The 27,125-nt window shown below is 45.3% G+C and overlaps 1 protein-coding gene across 2 annotated transcripts; it reads right to left on the minus strand.

The window, feature by feature from the left end:
- Positions 1 to 265: 265 nt before the first annotated feature.
- On the minus strand, positions 266 to 21,649 carry Dgat2l6 (diacylglycerol O-acyltransferase 2 like 6). Of its 2 annotated transcripts, XM_006981157.3 has the most exons (7): positions 21,434 to 21,649; positions 6,331 to 6,441; positions 6,014 to 6,084; positions 4,878 to 5,082; positions 3,416 to 3,590; positions 1,175 to 1,386; positions 266 to 744 (listed from the first exon to the last, which is right to left on the minus strand). In XM_006981157.3, the coding sequence occupies exons 1-7, from the start codon at positions 21,516 to 21,518 to the stop codon at positions 590 to 592; spliced, it is 1,014 nt and encodes a 337-aa protein (XP_006981219.2). In that variant the 5' UTR covers positions 21,519 to 21,649; the 3' UTR covers positions 266 to 589. The 2 variants fall into 2 exon arrangements, with proteins under 2 accessions (XP_006981219.2, XP_076419013.1); XM_076562898.1 differs by lacking the exon at positions 6,331 to 6,441.
- Positions 21,650 to 27,125: the final 5,476 nt, after the last annotated feature.

Raw genomic sequence — 27,125 nt, forward strand, 5'->3', positions numbered from 1 at the left:
ATGTGGGGTTGGTGAAGATCTTTCCCCATTTTGTAGGCTGTTGTTTTGTCTTATTAATGGTGTCTTTTGCCTTACAGAAACTTTTAAATTTCATGAGGTCCCATTTATTGTTGATCTTAGTGCCTGTGCTATTGGTGTTCTGTTCAGAAAGTTGTCTCCTGTGCCAATGCGTTTATTTCTCACTTTTTTTGGTGGAAGTTTCTGTTCCACCAACAACTCCCAAATACCCAGAAGCCACTTCCCAAATTACCACACAGAAGTTTATATTAATTATAACTGCTCAGCCATTAGCTCAGGCTTATTACTGACAGCTCTTACACTTAAATTAACCCATGATTCTTATCTATGTTTAGCCACGTGGCTTGGTACCTTTTCTCAGTTCTGCCTTCACATCTTGCTCCCTCTGTGTCTGGCTGGTGATTCCTGACTCAGCCTTCCTCTTCCCAGCCTCTCCTTGTCTACTTGCCCCACCTATACTTCCTGCCTGGCTACTGGCCAATCAGCGTTTTATTTATCAGCCAATCAGAGCAACACATATTCACAGCATAGAAAATGATATCCCACAGCAGTACAGAGATTCTGACTTGTGTTATATAATTGTCAGCTCCTGGGTCTCCGAGAAGCCATATTCAGCTTTGTGTTGGTCAAACAGCTTGCGCAGGGCACTGATGTAAAGTTCCATGTACTTTGCCACTGTCTCCTTGTCAGGATCATGGATCTTGGGGACTGTCAGGGGTTCACCAACTATGGAGGAGAAGAGACAAGTATCAGAGTCGCTACTCCAAGGACACTACCCACACCTCAGTTGGGGAGCACATTCCCACAAGTCTCTGGGGCTGTTCCCCTCTCTTCACTCTTTCCCCTTGTTGTTCTGGATCTCGTTCTCTGGTCACTTGCGTTTCACCCATGCTCCAGAGAATGAATGCAAGCACAGGAAAGAGTTGAATGAATGTACTTGAATAATGATGTTTCTCTGACAGCAGGTGAGCTCTGTCCCCCCTGTGATGGCCCCAAGTGTTAGCTGTTTGGTTGTCCTTCCTACCCTGCTTTCAGCCGGACCTATTGCCATACCCTTAGGGTACTCTGGTTGTGAGCCAGATTGCCTGGGGATTGGTGGATGACTTGCGGTGGTAGACCAAGAACTTGAGTGGCCTAGAAAAAGTAGAAAGCTCACCAACGGTGGTAATTGGATGATTGAAAGGCAAAAAGCCCCAGGATCCCCGAGTGAAGCCCCTGCCATGGAAAGTACAGAAATTTATGCCTAGGATTTTTTTGCCAATTTTCTGGAAGTTTTTTTGGAAGAACCTTAGCCATGTGCCTTCAGGGAAGGTCTCTTGGTTGTAAACCTCATTCTCACCAAAGGTGTAAGAAGGGACAATGTATGCCCTGCAAAGAGAGGGACAGCAGAATTAGATCTTCATTGAGGCAAAATCTCCCCCCAGCAACACTCTCTGAGGTGGGAAACAGCCCCAACCTCCAAACAATAGGACAAGATTTCAGGCACCCGGACACCCCCAGCCTCGTGTCGTGTTTCATTCCTTCCATACCACTTCCTCCGGTGGAACTTCAGTGCGGCTGCTGGACCTTAGCTCAGGAGACTTAGCACCTTCATTTAGCATCCAGCATGAGCTCCCCAAACTGCACAAGCATGCATGACACTCCTCTCTTGGAAGCTCTCCCAGAGTGCCTCACTGTAGCCGTCACTGCTTAGCACAAGCTCAGTGTCCTGGCCCTTCCTGTGTGGCCAGGTTCCTCACTACTTAGCCATAGTAAGTGTGCCAAGTGTTCTCTCACTTCGTCCGTGTGTTCTACTCCCTCTACGATTCTCTTTATGGAGCAAATGCCATTCTGCCTTTCATCGCTCTCTTCTAAGCATATCTCCTTAAAGAAATCATTGATCACCCCTGATTTCCACTGTGGATTTGTTATCTGTCAGCTAGTGCCCCCCTTATCCTACTTCCCCCACTCCGTGCCCTGCCCTGCCTCACAGTCCTCTCCTGACCAATCAGAAGTGAAAATCCTGACGGTTCTCATTGAATCCCTGGGGTCTGGTCTAGGGTAGTGCTGTATATATCATCTAGTTCCTCATCGAATGCCTGAGTTTTCACTTTTGTTCAGTTGTTTACTGTGTTGTTTTTGAGGTGCTGGAGATTCAACCTTGCACATTATCACTAGAAGGAACCCCAGACCTATAATTTTTTTTTTTTAAAGCTGGAGACAGGATATTGTCAACTTCTCCAGGCTGGTTTTGAACTTGTAGTCTTCCTTTTCCAGATTTTAGAGTAAGGGGGATTACAGGCAAGAGCCACAATGTCTGGCTCTTTTCCCATTTTTGTCTGATTGGCAACTCTTACTCTCATTTTAACTTTAGCACAGTTCAGATGTCACTCTCCGATGAAGCCTCCAGTCGGGGCCAAGGTCTTTCTATAAATTGGTGCCCCCAGGGAAATTTGTATATGTCTCCCTTATCATCCGTCATTTACTCAACACATTTCCATTGAGTTCTTTTTTTATGTGCCAGCACTGTTTTAGGTCATGGGGATCCATCAGTGAACACAAGGGATGAGGAAAAAATCTCCATACTCCTGGTGTTTCCTAGCAGCGAAGGAGCAGGCAATGGGGAGAAAAGTGAGCAATGAAGTCAGGGCAGTGGCTCAAGACCAGTTTCTTCAAGATCTTCTGCTCTGTGTGACATGGAGCTTGGACATTGGACAATGTGACATTGGAGCTTGGAGATATGATATAACTTGACTCATGGTTACCAGGATCATTCTAGCTACAACTGGGAATAGAATCTTTGAGGCAAGGGAAGCAGGAACAGAAACAGAAAGAGCAGTTCCAAGTATTGAAATGGTCCAGCAGAGAGATAATGAGTGCTTAGACCATGGGAATGGTAGTTGAGATGGCAAGTAGCTGGAGTCTACATATGTTATGATATGTGCATGTATTTGTCATCTACATTAGACTGTGAGTCCACAAGCACCTGGTATTGTTTATTCCTGTATTTCAATGTCCCATACTAAGCCTGACACACAGTAGGTATCTGACAGTTGCTGAAAACACTCTCTGGGGGCATCCTCTGAGCATCCATCCCCTGAATACCCAGCCAGTACCTTCACTGCCCTTGGGTGGTTCTCAGGGCCTCCCAGTGAATGAGTTAATACAGAACAAAGCCACTCTCTCCTAGAGCCCCAGACTAATGGACCTTTTTCTGCTCTTCTTTCCCCGACTTCAAGATCTAACCACCAAATGTCTGGAGGTCCAGATACCCCCAAGGCATAATGCGAAGGGTAAACGGAAGTAATCAGAGGAAAATAGGGGTATCTAGCAGGTTTCCCAGAGAGGGTGTCATTGTAGATAGTTACAGAGGGCCTAAGGCACCATGACAAGAGAGTCCTTGAACCTAGGGACCCACCCTGTCTTCAGTGCTAGCTTCACAAAACCTTTATGATTTTTGAGGTAGATTGTGGAGACTCCTGGGCGGCACAAGAGGGCTTCAGAAGCTCCACCCACCACAATGATCACAGCATTGCCTGAGCCTCTCTGCATCAGCTTGTGCTTCAGGGCCAACTCACTCACCGGACATATACCTGTGAAAGCAAAGAGTCAAGTGGATGGAGTGAACTTGGTGTCTAAGTGTGGAAGAAGGCTTCTCCCAGGTTCTTCCTGCTGTAGACAGTTACCACCTTCTGCCTTTGGTCTTCATGTCTTGGGTTTACCCTAGCCTGAGAAGGTATCTTTAGTGGCAGCTGCTTGCTTGCCTTGGTAGGACTCTCCAGTAAGGGCTATCCTGATTTTCTCCACTTGCTCCCACTCATGGTCTCCTGTCTTCCGGATGAACCCGTTCCATTTCTACCCACAGACTGTAGAGCTATCTTTCCCTCTGTCCAGGATGACCACTCCAGAAACCCTCCAGAGGCATTTCTTCTGGAGGTGATCAGGCTAGCCACCACCAGTGTGCTTCCTTCCTAAGAGCAAGCTGCCAAAAGGATCCATTAAGTAGGATTTTGGGTGAGCAGGCAGACCAAGCCAAATTGAAATGTAGATGAACAATGGAATGTGGATGGCATCCTGTTGTTTGACAAAAGCTGCAGATGTTCAACACTTTGAAATCCCATTTTTGCATTGAATTCATCTTCTGTTCTCTACTGGGATGGCAGAATTTGCATCCAAGGTCTAGCCATTGAGAGAAACGCTTGCTACATGGCCATACTAACCTAAGAGGAAAGCTGAAACATCTTCTGGGATTCCCCTCAAGATAAATGTAGCTTACCTTTAGTTTGCCCTCAGTTGTTTTCTGATGTCCAGAAAGATATTCATCCAGAGAGAAGGGAACCTGTCATAGTACCCTGGTTTGTGGCACTGGAAAGTTGTCCTGAATTCTGATGGATAATTGTCCTTTATCCTTTGGCATAAGCAAGGATTGAGGGATTCCCAGGAGATGCAGGACATGGACCAAGATTGTATGTACTAGCTGGTATGAGAGACTTTATAATACCTTTAAGGTTCCTTGACATGAGAGCTGAAATAAGCCAGTTGTCATCTCAGAGAAGAATCTGGCATATTTCCCCCTGTATTCATGTTTAATATATGGCTTTTACTCTCTGCTTTCCATTTGGGCTTGATTCTGCACTTAGCCTTCTGATTACCCTTTGTAAGGAGTCCTGGCAACTTGTGAATGTCTATAACTTCCCCTGCTGCCCAATCAGACTGCCTCTCAGACTTTGTACAGAAACTGATGCTGAGACACATACTCCTGATACTGGCTGGACTCTTTAAAAAAATCAGTCAAGTCTTCTATCACAGAGTGACTGTTGGAGCATATTGGGGTAGCATCTTGAGTTGGATTTCAGAATGGGATGATTTCCTATACTCACCCATGGACATTACATACTCTCGCACAATAGGGATCCAGAAGATCCCTTCCAAGGTTGCTAAAAAGGGAGTGATAGATGGGAAAATCCTGGAAAAGCCAGTGGCCTCAGTAGCAAAGTTGATGAAGGCACCAAAAGAGAAAACGCCATGGGGGTGGTTGACAACGATGTAGTTGTGCTTGGGAGAAAGGTCATGGGTCTTCACCAGCTGTTAAAGGAAGATAGAGAGACTGATCAAGCAGAAGGAAGAAAGGATGTGAAAACTTCAGAGCCAAGCCAACAGCCTTAACTCCTTGCTCGCTAGGATGTTATTGTCATATAGATCCCCTGGGGATCCTGGTGCTAAGAGACGCTGGCTTGGGTTTGACACTGTGGGGAGGTATTGTTCCTGTCTCCCCACCTGCACATCTATTTTGGGTTTATTTTCTACATTATGCTGCTAGGCCTTCCCCTTCACTGCTGGCCATCAGAGCCGTTGAAAACCTGGATCTCAATAGGGAGTGGGAGTTCAAGCAACAAGGAGCAAGACATCCGGAGGAAAGGTGGGCATCGGGAGGAAAAATGGGCATCCGGAGGAAAGATGAGCATCCGGAGGAAAGGTGGGCATCTGGAGGAAAGATGGGCATCCGGAGGAAAGGTGGGCATCCGGAGGAAAGATGGGCATCTGGAGGAAAGATGGGCATCTGGAGGAAAGATGGGCATCCGGAGGAAAGATGGGCATCCGGAGGAAAGGTGGGCATCTGGAGGAAAGATGGGCATCCGGAGGAAAGGTGGGCATCCGGAGGAAAGGTGGGCATCTGGAGGAAAGATGGGCATCTGGAGGAAAGATGGGCATCCGGAGGAAATATGGGCATCCGGAGGAAAGGTGGGCATCTGGAGGAAAGATGGGCATCCGGAGGAAAGGTGGGCATCCGGAGGAAAGGTGGGCATCTGGAGGAAAGATGGGCATCTGGAGGAAAGATGGGAATCCGGAGGAAAGATGGGCATCCGGAGGAAAGATGGGCATCTGGAGGAAAGATGGGCATCCGGAGGAAATATGGGCATCCGGAGGAAATGTTGGCATCTGGAGGAAAGGTGGGCATCCAGAGGAAAGGTGGGCATCCAGAGGAAAGGTGGGCATCCGGAGGAAAGGTGGTTACCTTTACTGGGAAGTAGCTTTGGAAATACTTCCAGAGGGTCCAGTTTCGTACCCAAGCTGAACGCCTACCATCTGGGGACAGAGAAAAAAGAGACAAGCCAGCGGGCTATTGCCAGTCCCTCTACCCCTCCCAGAGGTGAAGAGTTCAGCCTATGCTCCTCAAGATACAGAAGCAGCCTCCCTTTTAGTCTCTTAAAGCTTCATGGGCAGCCAGACTTTTTTCTCCTCTTCTCACCGCTCCATCCACCTCTCTTTTCCCTGTCCCTGTGACTCCAACCTTAGCACAGAAAGGACCACAATTCTGCTCACATCTCTTACCTCGACTGTGGGTGTTCCAGTCATAGAGAAGCCAGGCTAAGGAGAGCACAGATAAGGGCCATAAGCTACTGAACAGCAGGACATAGGGTATACCCAAGATGGGAATAGCTCCTGAGGAGACACAACCGATACATGTCCTTCAGTTTCTCTCAAGGCTTGGTACACCTCTCACAAGCTCTACAGTAAGAGAGCAGGCAAGGATGCTATGGGGACTGTTTTCCCCCCAGCCATTGCCTATTCCTTGTTCTGGCTCAGGCTGCTGTCTGGGTCCTTAGATATGGGTCCTCCTGAAGTCTGAGATCTTGTCCAAGGAAGCAGCAGAAACCACGAAACTCTCAGAGGAGGTCTTTGACTGGAGCCAAAGGGTAGAACTGCTTGGCAAAAGGGAAGAGAAGCGCACTGGGCTGGTGGCTGATTATCCTCACCCTGGCAGTTCAGAAAGTTCCTTATAAAAGTTTGATTTTCCTTACTTTGTTGAACTGGTAAAACCATACATTCTGAAGGTCGAGGCCTACCTGCGGTGTCCAGACAGTCGGATGCTGAGAAGAAAGTGTAGATTAGAAACTGCTTCACTGTTTTTATTTTGTCCCCTTCAAAGGGTCGCAAAATGTTCAGAAGAGGGAAAATGTGACTCTGTTAGCAAAGAGACATGGCAGACTACAAAATGCAAACATGCTATGTCTTAAAGCAGAAATGACCATTTTTATTAAGTAAATATTTATTTATGAAATAAAACAAACAAACAAAACAATTTATTGAATTATTTATTTCTCCTGGGACAGAACCCAGGGCTTTGTTCATACCAGACAAGTGCTCTACCACTGAACTACATCCTCAGCAATGGGTTCCACTTTCAATCAGCATAAAGTCTTGGGACACTTGCTCCAGAGTGCAGCTTACAGAGACCCTTATGTTGTCAAGACATCAACATAAGCCAAGTAGAGGCAGGCAGATATCTGTGAGTTTGAGGCCAGCCGGGTCTATAGAGTGAGTTCAAAGATAGCCAGAGCTACAGAGTGAGACCCTGTCCCAAACAGACAAACAAGCAAAGACACTAACACAGCAGGAGTGTTTTTGAGACGGTGCCTTGGGGCTAGTCAATCCAGTGCTGAGGAGCCAGTATGAAGAGGAGAGGGTATTCTGATGCTTTTCTTCAGCTAGTGCTGCTGTGACGCTGCTGCTGTGGCCTTGCCCCAGCCCTTCAAGATGTCTACGAGGTACAGATTTTCTAAGCCTCTCTGACTTCCACAGCAGTCTGCTGTCAGGGCTCCTACTCACAGGGAATGGGGAGCTCCCCAGATCATGCCAACCCCTGTGATAGACTCTAAACTTCCTCCACTGCCTTGTGAAGTTCCCTGTTTCACTTTACTGTTTAAGCTGGAACTACCCGGGCACCACCCACCTCTTCTGATGGCTATTCTTTAGCTGTCTCCAGTCTCCAGTCTTCTCGTAGACTCTGGCAGACCATCCCTGCATGTCACCACCATCTTCTGACCACAAATGTGGGATTTCAAGAGGTAGAAGAGCTGGTGTGGTAGTGGATACTAATGATCTTGGCAACTGGGAGGTAGAGGCAGGAGGACCAAGACTTTAAGGACATCTTTGGATACCGCATGAGCTTGGGCTATGTGAGACTCTCTCTCAAAAGGAGAGAGAGAGAGAGAGAGAGAGAGAGAGAGAGAGAGAGAGAGAGAGAGAGAGAGAGAGAGAGAGCTAAAGATCATGGAACAAGAAGTTCCAGGACATAAGGATATCTAAGGAAGTGATGCTGGATAGTGTGTGTGTGTGTGTGTGTGTGTGTGTGTGTGTGTGTGTGTGTGTGTGTGTGTGTGTGTTGTATCTGTGGGGGACAACTTTTGGGAGTTCTCTACCACTGAGGTATAGTCCTGGTTCTGTTTGTTTTCATTTTAAAATGAAACCTCTTTTAAGTTGCCCAGGCTAGCCTGAAACTCATTCTGTAGCCCAGGCAAGCTTTGAACTTGTGGTTCTCCTGCCTCAGCTTCCAGAATGGGTGGGATTATAGGCCTATATCACCAGGCCCAGCTCTCCCATGTTTCCTACTGAAAAATGGAAAAATTTCTGTTTTACCTTTAGATCTATGGGCTGTTCCAAGTTGTTTTTTGCACATGTGCACTGTGGCACATGCTTATCTACACACTCGTGAAACTAAATTAAAGTGTAATAAAATTAATAATAAAAAGACAGTGATTGTACATCACTATTCTATGAAATTTCTTACCTTTATGATTTCTTCTGTCATTATTTTTCAGTAGACAAAAGCTTTTGTGGTCGGGGTGATATCATTTACCTTTAATCCCAGCACTCATGAGGCAGAGGTAAGAGGATCTCTGTGAGTTTGAGGCCAGCCTGATCTACATAGTGAGTTCCAGATCAGCCAAACACAAACAAACAAAAAACCAAATGAAGATTTTCTACAACTCTGAATTCTATTTCCTTCATGTCTACTAGGGATTGAAGCTAGGACCTCATGTATGCTATACAAGCATTCTACCACTAAACTATGTCCCCAGGCTGAATGTCTGAATCTTCTAAGGGTGCCTCATCTCCTCCTAAGAGTTAGAGCACCCATCCTGCCGTTAAAAATGTGATTTACAGCCACCTTTCAGCCCATTCCAACATATGACCCAAATCAAGTCTGCGCAAAAAGCAGCTCCAGGCCGGGCGGTGGTGGCGCACGCCTTTAATCCCAGCACTCGGGAGGCAGAGCCAGGCGGATCTCTGTGAGTTCGAGGCCAGCCTGGGCTACCAAGTGAGCTCCAGGAAAGGCGCAAAGCTACGCAGAGAAACCCTGTCTTGAAAAACCAAAAAAAAAAAAAAAAAAAAAAAAAAAAAAATGCAGCTCCAGGCCACATTTTCCAGTCTTCCCACTTTGTAGAACTGTAGTGGTATCGACCCAATTTCTTTTGACAGGCAACTTTTGGTGGCCTTTGATGGGCACGACCACTGGTAGTTCCCCGTCTCAGCCAAACCAGGATCCATAGGGCCTGGCTTGCAAAGTCCTCACAGGCAGAAAGTTAGGTGCAAGCAGCAACTGCTACCACCCCAAAATGGTGTGAGCCGGCAGTCGCTGTCCTGCGGCACCCAGATATCGGGCGCAGAACCCAGGTGCAGGTCACTGAGGATGTAGGAGTGTCAAGAGGCCAACCCAGTCAGCTGTCTGAGGGCACATCTGGGCTCTGGGTTAACCTCTCTGGTTTGGAGGAGACAGGCAAGCAGGCCCTGGCCAACTGCAATGGTATACCCATTTCCCGGGAGGCTTCACATTACCTCTTATTTCCAACCCGGTTTTGTTGGGAATTTTAGTCTTCTCCAGATAAGTTCATGTCATCTACTAACAGACAATTTCACTTCCTTTTCAGTTTTGATGTCCTTTATATCTTTTCCTTCCCAAATTGCCCTAGCTAAGAATTCTAGTATTCTATTGAATAGAAAGGATAAGTGTTGGAAAAGAATCATCTTCTCATTGTACACTGAGTATGATTGCAGCTGTGGACTTTTTATATGTGGCCTTCACTTTGCTGAGATACATTCCTTCTCTATCCAATTTGGTGAGAAATTTTACCTTGAATAAAAATTGAATTTTGTCACCTTCTGGTTTCTGTATTTACTGAGACAATTGTGTGATTTTAATTTTTCTTCGTGTTAAGGTTGTGACCAGCATTTACTGACTTTAACATGTTGAAGTAGTACATATTCACAGTGTAAATGGTGGATAGTGTTGACAGACTATTGGCTTTGGTCGCCAGTGTGTGGCTGAGGACTCCTGCTTCTGTGCTCACCAGCGATACGGGCTTCTCTTTCCCTTGTAGTACTCTAGCAGTGATGGTGACTTTGTAAAGTAGTTGGACGCCTTCTCCTCTGTAGCTTTTTGGGAAGTTTAAGAAATGTTGATAACTCTTCTTCGAGTGTTCGGTAGAATTCAGAGACAGTGTCCTCTGGTTCTGGCCTTTGATTTGGAGAGAGGTTTTTGATCACTGACTCTTTATTAGTATATGCACATTTTCTGATTGCTATAGTTTTATTTGTTTTTCTGTGGTTCATACTTGCTAGGCTGTGTATGTCTAGAGATCTGTCCACTTTGTTTAGGTTATACAATCTGTTGTTTGTATGATACTTTTCATAGCAGTCTCTTGAGATGCCCACTCTTTCTCTGGTGGTAGCTATAATGTCTCTTTAATTTTTAAATTTCATTTAATATTCCCTTCTTTGTTGGTTCATCAGCTAACCCTTTGCTAATTTTATTTTTATCTTCAAGAGACTAACTTTTGCTTTTGTTGATATTTTCATTTCATTTATTTATGCACTGATCTCTGTTCTTTCTTCTTTGTGTTATCGTCAGTGAACCTGGCTTCTTCTGCTTCCAATTCCCTTGAGGTAGAAACTTAAATTTCCTGTTATTTGAGATCTTTATTTTTTCTTTAGGTAGGTGCTTAGCTACATAAACTTTTTGTTGGATTTATAAGTATTTGATTTGAGGAAGTATTTAATGGCACTGACTTTTAAATATCTATTTTCAGTTGCTTTTTATTTTGACCCCCCTCCCTTCTCCCCTTCCTCCCTTCTTTCCTTCCCTCCCCCCAGCCCCCTCAAATGGGACCTCATTGTACAGTCAGTCCAGACTGGCTTTGACCTAGCAATCTTCCTACTTCAGCCTGCTGAATGCCTAAAAAACAAATAAAAGAAGAAAAAACAGAAACAAAAATACACAAGCACATGAAGAGGCCATAAATTCCTTTCTGGGTAATCATGCTATCTGCAAACCTTTTACTATCTGGTCGCATTGCTAGAATTTTGAGTGTGTTAATACAAGTACTGAAGGTGCTTCTCCCCAGTCTTAGAGATAGATTGTGTTCTGTCTTTCATCAAGTGTAGTGATGGTAGCTGGGGGCGGGGGTTCTTTAATTTGACAATGTTCTTTTCTAGTCCTAGTTTGCCAAGAGGTCATTTTTTTTCAGTTTTGCTTTTTCTTTTGGTGTGTGTGATATGCATGCATGTGTATGCATGTGTACACATGTGTAGGTACACACGTGTGGGTGCATGTGTATGCACAAGGTTGACGTCACTTGTCTTCCTTGATTGCTCGTAGGCTTTCTTTCTGAACCCAGCCACATCTGGTCAAGCTTGCCAGTGTATGCCAGGGGTTTCCTGTTTCTGCTTCCCGAGTGCAGGGATGGCAGGCAGCTGACACATCTGCCTGGCTCTCATGTGGAATCTGGGGACCCGAACTTCAATCTACATGCCTGTACAGCCAATGCTTTATCTGTGGAACCCTTGTCCAAGGGTTTTACTTGTTTTATTGATTTTTTTTAGATTTCTTTTTGAGACTATATAATACAACTGTCTACACTGAGTTAGAACCATAGCTTCCCTTGAGTCAGTTAATGATTTCTGCCAGTTCTAATATCGTCCAGATGATTCTGCTCCCCACTTCCAGGCTACCCCCTGGTCAAAGCCATCATTATCTCTCCAGGTGAGCACCAGTGTCTTTGAAGGCAACTCCCTGCTTTCTCTTGGATCTGGGTGCAGCCAGTACAGTGAATTTAAATCGGACTCTGTCACTGAGCAGCACAGAGCAGGGGGATGTGTCAAAAAGGCATGTCTGTGACTTTGTGCGTACTTATTGGCTCTCACTTAGCTATAAATGTAGAAAGTGAAGAGAATAAATGGCCTAAGTATGGTGGTGTATGCCTTTAATTGCAGCGCTGGGGAGGATTTACAGATGTGTTAGGAAAGTGTCCATTATGAGAGAAGCCCCATCTCTTGGGTTTGGTCTAGAGGGCCCTTTGTGATCCAGTCCCTGGCTTTCCCACTGTACTGTTTTAAGCCCTTCAGCTATTCCTGATACTGAACTTCAGGGCTTCTCTGCATGCTGGCTTCTTTCCCAGCCTGCCATTTCCTTAGCTAAACAGCCTGGCTAGCTCCTAATCACTTTTCAGACCTCAGGATAAATGTCATGTGTTCAATAATTTGAGGCCACCTTTGACATTCTTCCTTTTCCTAAATGAAGAAATCTCTTCCACTCATGCCCGCCTCCACCTCCCCCCCCCCCCGCCCCCCATCTCCATTGCTACTTCTATGCTCTGGGAGCTGATTCCTTCCGGTCTCCACTGTAGCCTTCCGTCTGTCTGCAGCTGCTTTCGGAAGCTGTTCAACATTTCGGAAATGCACAGTTCGATGCCTGCCTTTTCCAAAAGCCACCAATACTTTCCCATTGCTGAGCAAACCAAGTCTCAGCGTATTTCCTGAGTTCTCTCCTGATTAGACCCAAGTATTTCCTAGCCCTGTCTCACACTCCTATGCTGCTTTCATTATTTCTCAGACTCTAGTCCCCTCACCACTTGCAGGGACACCGGGTGATATGGTGTATGAATGGGGTTTTGTTTTTGAACATATAATGACTAAAAGAGAATTCATGGTAGTGCTATAAAGACTTCAGTTAAAACAAATTATTCAGACTACAGAAAATGTTCCTTTCACAAATGCATTAGATGGTACACACAGAAAGAGCCAGAAGGTTGAAGTAGAGGAATCAGGTGTCCAACCACCTCAATCCATTTCTCATTCAGCCTTCAACTTACCACATATGTATGCAGCCATTTTGTTCTTTTATTTTGATTACTTGCTCCCCAACTTTCTGCTTACCAAATTTCCTTCATTCTTCAAGGCTTACCTTCAAAAATACTTCTTTGATAGCATATCTTTGATGGTTCCTCAGGCAGGATGAAAAGTCTCCTTCTCTGCACACTTGCAACATAACACTTGTGCCTCTGTTACTGTTTTATTGTGTTTGCTTGTGTAATTAGTACCACATCTGTCTGGCTCGCTCCCCATTAGACGGCGATTAGAACATCGCAAAGCATGGGGCAATGGCTCATGATAAACTGTTGCTACATAGAGTTGTATAGCATCACCTGGATTTCCACATTCTCCGAGTGGCAGGTGAAAGTTAACAGGATGAGAAACACCTGTGACCTTATTCTCAACAAGGAAATGCCCTCTACAGCTTTGTGTGCTTGCCAGGCTACAGTGGCTGGCTGTTCTCAGTATTAGCCCCAAACCCTTCTAGGCGGAAACATGGTGCTTCAGGGCAATGGCCAAAGTCTGAGAGCTGGCGGTTGGCTCAGTGCTTTCAGAAATCCAAGAACGGAGTTAGATTATCCGAAAGAAATTTCTGTGCTTTTTAAGATTTTTTTTAATTGAAACTAAGTCAATGATAAATACTACTTGTCAGAGTAGATGTGAATAAAATCACTGAACAAGCATTGGCTGAGCCTACCCCTTCGGAAATCTCTGTGCTAACGATCAGGAGGATATTGTCAGGGACAGGAAGAGAAAGGTGAAAGGGTTAAATGTGGAAGTGGAAATGAACACGGCCTGAAATGGGGAGTGCTGACCAGTTGATTGTGCAACAGTGCTATTTGGCCCCCAGTGTGCGTTTTTCTTTAATCCTCTCACTGCCTTGGGAGGTAATGACTTATTATCTTACTGTAATAATAACTGAATAACTTAGAACCTCACTTTACAGATGACTGAATGAAGGCTCAGAGAAGACACATATCCAAGTCTCGAGAGAAAGGAGAATACATTTGTTGGGTCTCTACTAAGTATCTGACACTATGGGACAAGAGCTATTTGAAGTACTTCTCTGTGTAGCTCCTATCAATAGACACAGAAAACAAAGTTCCCGCCTCCCAGAACCTCTAGTTCTTATGGGGAGGATACCTCCCAAGATGAGCTTCAGTTGGCAGAGGAAATGAGCAAGGAAGAGCTTGAGTGAAGTCCTGGAAAACAGTAATGCCCTGGGTCTTTGAGGAATGTCCTAACCCACTGAAGTGCATAAAGGGGCCATAGAATGAGTTGGATCTGGGAAGAAAGCTGCAGAGACGAGTCCTGATGCTAAAGGGTGTAAGTCAGGAAAAGCTAAGAAGCAGAGAAAGGGTAAGGATCGCAATAACTGCAGGGAGGGTTTGGGATAACCGCGGGAACAGGAGAACCTGGAGGCAGGGAGTTGGGCGAAGGGGATTCATATGACTGGGAAGGGAAATCCGAACAAGGCTATGGGTTCTCTAACCAATTTGAAAACTGCCAGGGAAGTCGAATGTGATGACACATGCCTGTCATCCCAGGGCTTGGGAAGCTGGGCTTTTTTTCTTTTTTTTTTTTTTTTTTATTTTATTTTATTTTTTTTTTTGGTTTTTCGAGACAGGGTTTCTCTGTGTAGCTTTGCGCCTTTCCTGGAACTCACTTGGTAGCCCAGGCTGGCCTCGAACTCACAGAGATCCGCCTGGCTCTGCCTCCCGAGTGCTGGGATTAAAGGCGTGCGCCACCACCGCCCGGCGGGAAGCTGGGCTTTATAGTGAGCCCCTGTCTGAAATTTAAAAAAAAAAAAAAAGAAAAGAAAAAAGAAAAAAGAAAAAGGGAAAAAGATGCCATGGGGATTGAGACTTTTCAGCCCAATGCAGTTATTGGATGTAGGAATGCTAGGGCATGGTGAAGGCTATCTGGTCTGGGCCTGCGGGAATGCATCAAATATGTTGTTTTCTAGGACTCCATTATCAGTCTTCTTGAAGGTACAGTGACATCCGAGTCTCGGTTGCCTGTGTTTGAAGCACTCATCATGTCTCTGTGGAGCAAATGGCAAGGCTGACAGTCTCAAGAGGCTGTACTCTGGTCTGGAGGTATGACTGAAAGTTCATGTGTTGGAAACTAGACCGATGTACAGGTTTTAAGAGATGGGGCCTTTAAGATAGATTACTGCTGTTATTTCTGGAGCAGGCTCCTGATAAAGAGGAGTTTTGCTTTCTCTTGCTTCTCTCTTTCACGCATACTCTCTCATTCTTCTAATTTCTACCAGGGGATGACACAAAACAGCCCTTTCCCGATGCTGGCACCTGGATACTGGGTGTTCCACTCTCCAGTACCCTAGGCAAAATACTATTATGTATGAGTTGCTCAGACTGTGGTATTTTGCTATAGCAACAGAAAATAAAGACAGATGGGACAGTGGAGCTCCAAATGATGTCAGTTTCTATAATAAAAGGAAGAAAACGAACACGAATTGAGTATGTTCTCACCTTGTTGGTTTGCAGAACAGCCGCAAGCGCCAGGAAGGATGTACTGTATCTATGGTAGAGGGACTTCTGACCTGCTTGAGGTCACATAGAAAACAGCAGTCTTTCGTGCATGGGATCTCATAGCAAGTAAGTGGCAGAGCTGAACTGTCTGACACCCAAGACTATGTCCTATTTTTTGTAGAATCAAAAACCAGAAGGCGGCAAGTACCCCCACAAAAAGGATGACTAAAGGAAGGCAGAAACATGGAGCTAATGGTTTCTATCGAGGAAGATGAAATCTAGGAAGATAATTTGATATTTAATGTCAAGTTTGCTCCTATGAAAAAGAAAAGAATCAGTTCTTATTCTCATGGAGCTTGTTGGATAGAGGGGGAAATCTGGGGTCTGCAACCAGTAAAGTCCTTGAATGTTATGATTTAATGAATAAAGGGTAGTAGGTTCTGGTTAAATACTACATACCTTAGTAACTTACTGATTTTTTTTAACAAGTGTCTTTCTTTTGAGACAGGGTATTGCTATACAGTCTTCACAAGCCTGGAACTCAAAATGTAGCCCTGGCTAGACTCAAACTCATGGTTCAACTGTCCCAGTGCTAGGATTCCAGGCTTGAGCCACCATGCCTAGATGGGTCCCAACCTTTTGAAATGTATTGATTTGGATACCATGCTTTTCAACTTCAATGCTCTCCAGAATGCCTTAGTGAAAAATTTGTTTTCCCTGCTCCTTGTTTGAAAGTTAATTCAACTTCTATAACTAAAATATAATGTTGTGGGTTTAATTTTTTAAGATTAAGAGATGCTGTCCTTGCCAGGCAGTGGTGGCGCACGCCTTTAATCCCAGCACTCGGGAGGCAGAGCCAGGCGGATCTCTGTGAGTTCGAGGCCAGCCTGGGCTACCAAGTGAGTCCCAGGAAAGGCGCAAAGCTACACAGAGAAACCCTGTCTCGAAAAACCAAAAAAAAAAAAAAAAAAAAAAAAAAAAAAAAAGAGAGAGAGAGAGATGCTGTCCAGTTTATTCCTGAAAAGTGCCTTAGGCCTTCCAAAGTGGCACAGTCTAGAACGAATTACAGAGAAGATATGGGTCAAGTATTTTCCCTATGGAGAGGCATTGACAGTCTAGGAAGGGCATTTATGATCCAGTCAAGGAACTAGGCAGAAGTTAAGGGGTATGCCCCCACCCCTGTGAGTAAATTGCTTGAAATACAAGCTTTGCACAGGGAGATGAGCTGATGCAGGGTCAGAGCCAGAGAGTGGAGATGGTCAAGGCTGCCCAGGTACTAAACTTGTACATCATCAAGCTAGCCATAGGATACCGTTATTTTTGAACATGAAAGGTATATGATCAGTTTTTTTTTTTAAAAAAGGTTCTACGCATTGGGAATCTATTTCAGTGGGAGCATTAGGTCTTGGATTTAATACTCAAGACTGAAGAAAGACAGACAGACTTGAGGGAGCATGCAGAATAGATTGGAGAGGGTGGAGACTAGAAACTAGAAGGCCAGAACTACTTTTCATAGCTCTGAGAGATGGCAAGTCCAAGCCCAGAAGTATAGTTTTTTTTTTTTTTTTTTTTTTTTTTTTTTTTTTTTAACTCGCTGGCTCTTTGCTCTTTACTCTTTGGGGGCCCACCACCCAGATCCCAAATAAACACATGGAGGCCTATTCTTTCTTATGAATGTTTGGCCCTAGCTTGGCTTATTTCTAGCCAGCTTTTCTTAAATTATCCCACCTATCTTTTGTCTCTGAGCTTTTACCTTTCTATATACCTTTTTTCCTTCTTACTCCATGGTTTGCTGTGTAGCTGGGTGGCTGGCCCCTGGAGTCCTCCTTTCCTCCTTTCATTCCCCATCTTCTTCTCTTCTTTCTATTTATTCTCTCTGCCTGCCAGCTCTGTCTATCCTTTCTCCTGTCTTGCTATTGGCTGTTCAGCTCTTTATTAGACCATCAGGTGTTTTAGACAGGCACAGTAACACAGCTTCACAGAGTTAAACAAATGCAACATAAAAGAATGCAACACATCTTTGCATCATTAAATATTCCACAGTATAAACAAACGCAACACATCTTAAACTAATATTCCACAACACAGAAGAGACACAGAGAGAGAAAGCAAACCTCAGAAAGAAAGCTGGACCTCAGAGGGCCGTCAGAGCTTTCATGTTCCCTAACTCATCTTTTCGTCGTCTCTTCTCACTTTCTCCATCCTACTTGTCCCTCTGTCTGTTTGTTCTCTTTGCCCTGTCAACTCCATTTCCTCCAGCTAACATCCCTTGGCATGTTATATTGGCTATGCTTCTGAATATCACTCAGACAGAAGCACCGACCAGGTTCAGAACGAATAAAGGAAAGGGAGAAAGAGGAGGGAGGGAGACTTTTCCGTGAAGAACATTGCCTGTGAGCCCAGAGAAGGGGACGATGATACTAAGCCTTATAGCAGCGCCACCCTTGGGACTCCAAAGTCCCGCACTGAACTGTAAGCCCACTCTGATGTACTTCCCCAGGGCTCACCAGCTGCTCACCGTGCCAGGCTGCTTCCCCTTCAGCCTCCTCAGCCTGTTGTAAGATTTTCTTTACCTGGCACCCTCACATTCCTTTCTCATGGCTCTTTCACTTACTATAGTCCACATTACAGTACAGTGATTTGAAACGTGTGCCGTGGTTGAAACGTTTGTTTCTGTAGTTGATAACAAGGAGCCTATAATTAGCTCATTGTTACGGCCTCAGCAAAGGCAGCTCAAGGTCTTATAATGAATATTTTCCCTATAACTATTGATGAACAGATTTGAATATATTTGGCACCTCTGTGGACATTTTACTCTACTGCAAGATTGCTTTGGTAATCTGCAGGACCCAGGATTCTTGAAATTTTTAGCATAGTCAGCTAAAGAACAGAAACAGAATGTTATACAAATGGAATGATAATCAGTCTAAAACAAGTCAAGAAACACATGAAGATATGCTCAGTATCATTAGTCATTAGGAAAATGCAAATCAAGACTATGGTGAGGTTTCATGCCACACCCGTTAAGATGATAATAAACCCAGAAGCTAAGAGTATTGGTGATGATGCAGAGAAATCCAAACCCTTATGCACGGTTGTGAGAAAAATAAAACGGTGTAGCCACTGGCAGTTTCTCAAAGCATCACCAAATAGAATTGCCATACAGTCCATAGATTCCTCTTTTTTGTATATCCTAAACATTCAAAAGCAGTTTCAAAGAAGTTATACACTTATACTTAAAATAGCATTCTTCCTCATAGCCGAGAGGGAAAAATGCTCATTAATGGATGAATGAATACATGACATTTAGTGTAGCCATAAAAGTGCTATTCATTTAAAAAGGAAATTCTGACATATGCTATCGTATGAATAAACTTGAAGGCTTTGTTTTGTGAAATAACAGTGACCATGGCATGATCGTCTAGAATAGGAAAGTTCACCTGAACAGAAATTAGAATGGTGGTTTCCAGAGCTGGGCGAGAGGAACTTAGCAAGTCAAGGTTTGATGGGTACAGAGTTTCCGTTTAGGAAGATGAAACATTTTGGACATGGTTGTAGAACACTGTGTAACACAGTAGTTAATGCAACTGACTGCCACTTAAAACAAGGAATTCTCTTTTCTCTATATTTGTCGTAATAAAAAAAAAAAACAAAACTTTAACAACACCGACCAAAAAAAAAAATGCACTTTATGCTTCTGTGTTTCCACTGGTGACACAATGGTGCCATCATGTGTCTCTAGCATTCCCATTCCACTCCTCCAACTCTGCCAGGATGACTGGGAGCCAGTGAGCTTTAGCGGGGAGGAGGCGGCTGCTGCCCTTGTCTTCTTGAGCTCTTACATATGGTATCGCCTGACGGACCCTCTACTCTAGTCCTGCTGGAAGACAGTGGCCTTTGAAAGGGAAAAAGGAAGAAAGAAAAAGAAAGCCTGAGAATTATTTTCTGGGAGGAAAAGCAAAATTACTGTACTGAAAATAGCCGTCCAGAGTAGCCAGACGAGATGAGCACGTGTTCAAGCGTCATACCAAGGTGCCGTCAAGCCTGAAAGTCCCCCAGGCACACACACGCATCTCCCCACTCTTCCGCTCTTCCCCATTCCTGGGCTCTTTCAGGCCTTTTCCCTCACCCTTTCTGAGGTCCAGGCTCGAAACCCAACACCACATCTCTTTTGACCTCCCTCTGTCCCGTATTTTTCTACTGGAGGGGAAGAATTTATCCAAGGGGGGCTTTCTGAGAAAGTTAAAATAAAATGCAGAGGAAAACAGAAAGAAACTATGAATAAAGACAAAAGCGCTGCCCCAAATAACCTTTTTTTCTTTCTTCCTGTTTCCCTTCTCCCTCCCCGTACCTCCTTCCCTTCCTCTATCCTGTCTGTCTGTCTCTCTTCCCCTCCCTCCCTTCCTTCCTGAGAAAGGGTCTTAGTTTATAGATCATATTGGCTTGGAACTCTAGTCACTGTGTAGCTCAGGCTAGCCTTGAACTCACAGTAATCCTTCTGCCCAGGCCTCCTGAGTGATGGAATTACAGGTTTGAGGCACTAGTCCTGCCTGGTTTTAACTCCCTTTTCTTGAAAATGTATTTCTCTCTTATTATTATTATTATTATTATTATTTACTATCACCATCATCATTATTTGTGTATGTGTGTGACGTGGGATGCACGCGAGTGTAGGGGCACATGTACCATGTTGTGTGTGTGTGGAGGTCAGAAGACAACTTGAAGGAGTCAGCTGTTGCCTTCAACTGTGGGTTCAGGGGCTTCAAGTCAGCTTGATCAGCAAGACCTTTTACCTGCTGAGAAGAAACCCACTAGGCTTAACGTCCTTTTCTTGACACAGCTCGTTAAACAAATGATGAGCTCAGCGGGATTTGATTTTAATGAAGCTTAGAAAGTCTGCATCTTCTAGAGGCTATAGGTCCCCTCTGACAGGCTGATGAAGTATACAAACCCTTCTTCGAATAATATTCTTAAGTGCATCAATAAAATACCCGACATTACAAAGGCAGGGCACTATATTAGACCACAGCTGTCACATCACTCACAATGTGATCCAGCAGCATATATGTTTCTTGCTTTATGAATGAAGAAACCAGCCTTAACAGAAGTTCTAATAACTACTGGAATTTTGAAGTCATCATCAGCACAAGCAAAGTTTGGAGATGGCTTTAACAAACAATCACTTGAACGAAATGCAAATCTCTGCCATGTCTGCGCCTGACAAACATCACGGGTGCTGCCATCACGTCTGAGGCTCATCGCCTACATTCATCACTGAAGGAATGGCTACATCCCAACAGGAGCCGAATGACAGGAAAGCCACATTTCTTCCCACCAAGCTACCCCTGAATTCTTACTCTACAACCCGCTGCTTAAGAACCTCTGCTCTTATTTGGGAGGCAGAGGCAGGTAGATCTCTGTGAGTTCAAGGCCAGCCTGGATTACAGAGTGAGTTCCAGGACAGCCAGGGCTACACAGAGAAACTTTGTCTTGAAAACAAACAAACAAACAAACAAACAAACAAACAAACAAACAACCCCTCTACTCTAACAGGTCATATAATTTGCTTGCCTCTATAGATGACCTCCCAGAATGCCTTGGCTTCTGGCTTGATTCTGTGAGCCCATTAGCCCAACACTGATCACTGAGTCCACCAAACATGAGCTAGCTTTGCCTGAAGATCTAATGTCACGCACCCAGTCCTCGGACTTTTCAGAATTCTTTTACAACACCCTTATACTAGGGAAATTACCTTAGATCTTTCCAGTAACACCAACCTTTCAAGCACCCACCGCTCTGGCCCCACTCTTCGGTATGATTCTTTTTGGATAAAGTGTAGGGGACAACGCCTCAGCTGCAGGCTCTCCCCTGGCCTCTGGGCCTCCATGCCAGTCAATGCCCTGGACGGGGTGGAGGGACCCAAGCAGGTGCTGGCACTGGAGCCTTCCTCATGTGGGGCGGCCTGGGCTCTTTCTGAATCTGTTCTCTGGCCCTTGACGTTTACTCACCTAAAATGACATAGAGTGGAATCCACTGTAAAACGGAGAGTGTTCGGAGGCCCTCCTGCAGATCTAGTCTGGAGAGAAAGACCATGGTTTCAGGGCTGCTTCCCTGTGGCCAGAAGCCCAAGCAGAAGCCCTAAGCCACTGCGATGGAGCCAATGTCAGACGCTCTGCACTAATCTCTTATCATCAGGGCTGCTTAACCGGCAGGCTTTTGTCAGGCTTGCCCGAACCTTTCCTCCAGTTTGCTCCGCCCCAACTTCCTACACACAGAAGGTTGCACATTAGACTGTTTCCTTTCTGTCCATGGACCACTGATTTTGATGAGGCAACAGTAGCCTTGGGTGGCTTTAGCTGTTGGATGACCTCTGAGTAGTTCAGGAGAAAAGAATGACTTTGTCCACCTTATCTAGAAGCTCTGCAAAGTAGCCTGCTGCTAGGACCTGCTTCGGAAAAGGTAACTAGGGGTCACATTTGCTCCAGTGGCCAATCCGGCTCCTTCAGTTGAGAGTCACTCAGCCCAATAGAGCTCTTTTTCAGCCTGCCTATCTACATCTCTCCAGTTCCTCTTTGTGCCTCTCTTCCCAGGGGTCCTGGATCAGCAGCCGGACACCATATAGCAAAGCAGGAAGAACATTGCTGGAAGCCATAGCTTCACAACACTCCATGCCCCTGACTATTCCCTTTTGAAAATGCATCTTGGAAGGCAGTAGAGTGGGTAGAATCATAGACTTCAGAGCAAGACAATAGGAGTTCAGCTCTGAGCCCTGACACTTATAAGTTAGTGACTCCCCATGCCTTGGTTTACCCATCTGTAAAATGGGGACAATGAGAATGCCTGCTTCACGGAGTTATCTGGAGAATTAAATGAGTGAATAATCATGAGGTGCTCAGCACAAGGCTTGGTGCACGGTTGGTAATTATTTCCTACAATTATCATTCTTTTCAATTTATGTCTGTCGACCATCTGTTTGTTCCTGGTTAAGGGTCATGCTTCTGTTTACCAGTCTTTGCAAAATTAAAGGCCATTCCAAGATCCCTGTCTCAGAATTAATGTTTTCCTGTCACTCTCTGTTGGATGACATTGTTTGTAAGTCACCATTGTGATGTACTAAAGAAGTCAGTGGGGAGGAAGACAGGCAGTGTCTGACTCCAATAAGTTTTGAGTCTAACAGAAGAGACAGACAGTTAGAAAAATCTCAAAAATGTCCATACACTTGAATTTGAAAAAGATCAACATCCCCTGCGTAAGGCCTTGAATACAGAAGGCAGTCCAAAACTTCCCGCTGAGTGTAACTAAAAGCATGGCTGCAAAACTCCAACAAGAGTGAGATCCAATGTCCTACAAGTGTGAGAGAATACTGATGTCTGGCCCACCGAGGGGAGCATGCAAGCTCTCACTGCTGATCTGACTAACTAATGTGACCCCTCAGAGGCGAGCTTAGGACACTTTCTGTTAAGTCACTTTCATTGTCAAATGTACCTAGAAGCCCGTTCTTTCTTTTCTTCCTCCCGAGAAAGCTGGGCTCAAGCTGCTTCCTGGGGCTTCCTGGCCACATAGAGGGCCGTGTCTATTGAGAATTTTTCAGGGGAGGAGAGAGGGAAGGGAGGAAAGCCTGGCTCTCCCAGGGAAAGCAGATATGAAGGGGCCTGGGGAGCCCATGACAGACAAGACCCACCACTCCAAGAGCTCTGTGGCTCTTACTGATCAGGTCTCTGCTCCTCTCCACTTTTACATGGGGATATGGAGGAAATTTAGGAGAGTCTCAAGGTAACACATGGCATCAGAACAAGGGCAGGGCCAGACTGTCTCCCATCTCCGTGTCCCTAACATATAGCACAGGGTAAACTTTACTCAAGTAAATGCTGCTAGAACCAATGAAGAAGGTTAGAGTTTCTGGTCCCCAAGATGGTAAAAGTATCTCATCCATGGTCACACAGCTAAGAGCTTTCTCTTCCATCTTCTTTGACTTCCCTGGTGGCCCTAATCTATTTACTGGTGACACATAGACTCCTATTATTCACTACCCAACTCTTGACCCAGAATACATGCTGTTGAAACCCAGGGAAATACTAAGCATATGGTACATATGACCTTAATTAAAATGTGTTGATAAACCTAACAGGATAACTCTAAGGATGCAGCAGTGGCATGCATACCTTGGTGGTAACCAGCATCTCCCTAATTGGACTTAAGACCAACTCAACAAGAGGGAAATGATGCCTGATACTGGTGCCACCTACTCAGTGCTAGAGAAGGAGGATCCACAACCACCACTTTACTAAACCAGCATTCTAAATACGTATCCTTACACCATAGATAGTGTAGTCTTGACCTCTCACCAAGGAAACGTCTCTTTGCAACAGATGGAGACCACTACAGAAAACCACAACCAATCACAACGCAGAGTTGTGGAGCTCATTCCTAATGGATACATCTACAAAATACTCCCACACCTAAGGCGCAGGGAACATTGTGGAAGAGGGGGAGGAAAGATTGTAAGAGCCAGAGGATCCTGGAGTTTGCTGTGAGATTGTGTGTCTCCTAGGAAAGTCAGAAGCCATCCCCGTAAATTCTCTTCAACATGACTGTCTAAACATGAGGGGGACGAAACCAATACACATGGCAAAGTGAACAGGGAAAAGCCCAGGAGGCTTCCACCCTACACAAAGAACCACAGGCAGCTGAGGAGAGCTGGGGGTGGGAGAGGTGGCCTTCCCCAGGGAAGAGCACACCAATTAGTTGTCTAGTGCCAAATGGCCAGCCCTGAAAACATACATACAAGCGACATTATATGAACGGAGCAGGTTATATTTAAGAATACATATACATATATGCATGTAACAAGAAATAATGAAAAAGAGGTCATGGATTTGAAGCAGAGCCAGAGAGGTATATGGGAAGGTTTGGGGGGAGGAAAGGGAGAAATGATGTTATTATATTGTAATCTCAAAAATAAAAGAGAAAAAATTAAAATGTGCCGAATAAAGAGATTATGTATGTACGCCCCAAGTCTTAGTTCTCTCACTTGGTAGAAGATATTAAGCACACATAGCTGGGTGTGTTGGCATATGCCTGTATCACAGAACTTGGGAGGTAAAGGCAGGAGAATCAGGAGGTCAAGATCATCTTTGATTACATAGTTTGAGGCCATCCTGGGATAGGTAAGACCTTGTCTCAAAAAACAAAACAAAAGCCGGGTGGTAGGGGCGCACGCCTTTAATCCCAGCACTCAGGAGGCAGAGGCAGGCAGATCTCTGTGAGTTCAAGGCCAGCCTGGGCTACAGAGTGAGCTCCAGAACAGCCAAACACCACCAACACCACCACCATCACCACCACCACCACCACCACCACCACCACCACCACCACCACCACCCACCCACCCACCACCACCACCAAACAAAAGCAACTAAACAAAAGCAACTAAACAAAAAAAGATTACTCATTTGCTGTGAGGATTTGTTGTGAGGCTTGGAAAGTCCCTTAGATGGTGTCTGGCACCAAAGTGTTCCATGGCACTGGAATTTGGCAGTGGGGAGCGGCATGTGCAGTAGGATCTAATGTGCCACGTGAAGAGCCTGACCTCTTAGGGTGTGGAGATCCCATACACAAAAACGCAGAGCTTTGCTGCTGTGCAGGGAACAGCTGCCTTTGAGAAAAGCTTCAGGCTTAGGGAGCAGGAGAAAAGAGACGCCTGGAAGGTGATTCACGAGGCCCTGTGTGTCTGAGGCCCCTGGGTCTAGAGCGTAGTGAAGGGGGCTCAGGAGTTGTGGTAGGACAAGGGCTCTGAGAGGGTAAAGGGTAACCCAGATGGGGCTCTCAGGATCCCTGGAGCCATGAGTCACTGGGTCACTTATTAGAGCAGGCCAGCACAGTGGCTTCCAGTGCCTAGGTGAGCGTGAGCAAGCATTCCTGTTGCCTGAGCCTGAGTAGTTGTCCAGGATCAAGAGCTTTCTGGACAAAGCGGCTATGACCTGGGGCAAAGAGAACAATGAGTCTTTGCAGCTCCTGCTCTTCTCAATGGCTCCTGTACTTGAGAAGCTCGCTGTCCGCTGGCCTCCCCACTGTACACAATGAGAAGCAGAGCACGCAGGCAGCGGTGGCAGCGGCGGCAGCGGCAGCAGAGGCAACAGCTCCTCACAGCCAGGCGCAGTGGGACACATCTGTAATCACAGCACCCGGAAAGCTGGGGCAGGAGAATTGGGAGTTTGAGGCCACCCTGGGCTATAGGATGAGTTCCAGGCTAGCCTGGGTTACACAGTGAAACCCAGGCCAGCCTGGCCTATCTAATGAGATCCTATCACAAAAGAAATGAAGAGAAGAAAAACAAAACAAATAACAACAAAAACACTTTCACTGTATCTCTGGCCTATTTCAAATTTTCAAGGATGCTGTTGCCTTGGAGATCAACTCCAAGCCAGAGAGCTTGGGTCTGGACCCCATTTTACACTCATTTCTTTCCTCCTTAAAAGTCTCATTTACAGCCAGGTTTGGTGATACACACCTGTAATCTCAGCATTCAGAAGGCCAAGGCTGGAGGTTCACTGCAAGGTCTAGACCATCCTGGACTACATAGGGAGACCCCATCTTTTATTTTCGTCAAGCATTCATTTTCTAAACCACCTATAGCCTTGTACCTCAATCTGCCCCAAGCTAGGCCTCTTTTTGTCTCAGATCAGGCTGCCTTATCCATCTTTCAAGGTTAAGTGCAAATGTTATTCCCCGAGCCACTGAGCTCTCTGAGTCCCCGTGGCACATGATATGTACTTTTTTTTTTTTTTTTTTTTTTGGTTTTTCGAGACAGGGTTTCTCTGTGTAGCTTTGCGCCTTTCCTGGAACTCACTTGGTAGCCCAGGCTGGCCTCGAACTCACAGAGATCTGCCTGCCTCCGCCTCCCGAGTGCTGGGATTAAAGGTGTGCGCCACCAACGCCCGGCCGATATGTACTTTTGGGAGGGCACATACCAAAAGGTTAGGCTGTGTGCCTAGACCCATCTCGACAGGCATGTTCTGGTGCCACACTTGGTAGACAGTAAGTCTTCAGCCTGTGTGCTCACAGGGCTCAGAATGCAGGAGGGCATTCAATGGGAAGCTTCCTTTCACCCCTGCCCTGTGCCTTCCCCACCATCCTCCCTGCTTTAGGGCCACTTTCTCCGTATATTAGCAAACTGGGCCACTTGCTTGGTTAACTGATTCAAATAAAACAAAATGCACTAAAATCCTGTAAGCAATCCAAATGTTCCAGATCTGAGGATGGCTACATAAGCGATGACATACTAACATGACAGACTATCCTGTGGTCAGTAAGGCAAGAAAATTACTTCAAAGTGCACTGCTGTATTATTTACTAAGCTTTCAAAGAGAAGGTAGAGTGAGCTCCATTTAGTGGAAAAGCAGTCTCCTCAGAACAGGCTGAAATGCTCCATTAGTCTGCCAGCTATGGAGATGACTGCAGCTTTAAGGTGAAGAGATTCTGAGTTGTCTTTTTATGCAAAGTTGTTTGAATATGAAAAGAACGAGGCTGGATTATTGTGAATCTTCCTGATGAAGCAGTGTGATTCATGATAGGACTCATTCATCCCCTGATCCATTCAGCAAATGTTTGAATACTTGCTTTCTCAGTAGGGAGAAGCCAGAAACAATGGTGAGCTTTTTAGGATGAGCACAAGTCGGTTATGGGGGACACAAGAAGCCCTGA

The sequence above is a fragment of the Peromyscus maniculatus genome, chromosome X (genome assembly GCF_049852395.1).
Source record: "Peromyscus maniculatus bairdii isolate BWxNUB_F1_BW_parent chromosome X, HU_Pman_BW_mat_3.1, whole genome shotgun sequence".
NCBI classification, from domain to species: Eukaryota; Metazoa; Chordata; class Mammalia; order Rodentia; family Cricetidae; genus Peromyscus; species Peromyscus maniculatus.

Bases quoted from the DNA above. Each gene is read 5' to 3' on its own strand.
- Dgat2l6 (XM_006981157.3), bottom strand. From the start codon at position 21,518: ATGGTCTTTCTCTCCAGACTAGATCTGCAGGAGGGCCTCCGAACACTC. The intron at 6,442-21,433 runs GTGAGTAAACGT...GTGTCTCCTCAG, and splicing joins TCCACTCTATGTCATTTTAG to GAGCTATTCCCATCTTGGGT. The intron at 6,085-6,330 runs GTAAGAGATGTG...CTCTGTCCCCAG, and splicing joins CTGGAACACCCACAGTCGAG to ATGGTAGGCGTTCAGCTTGG.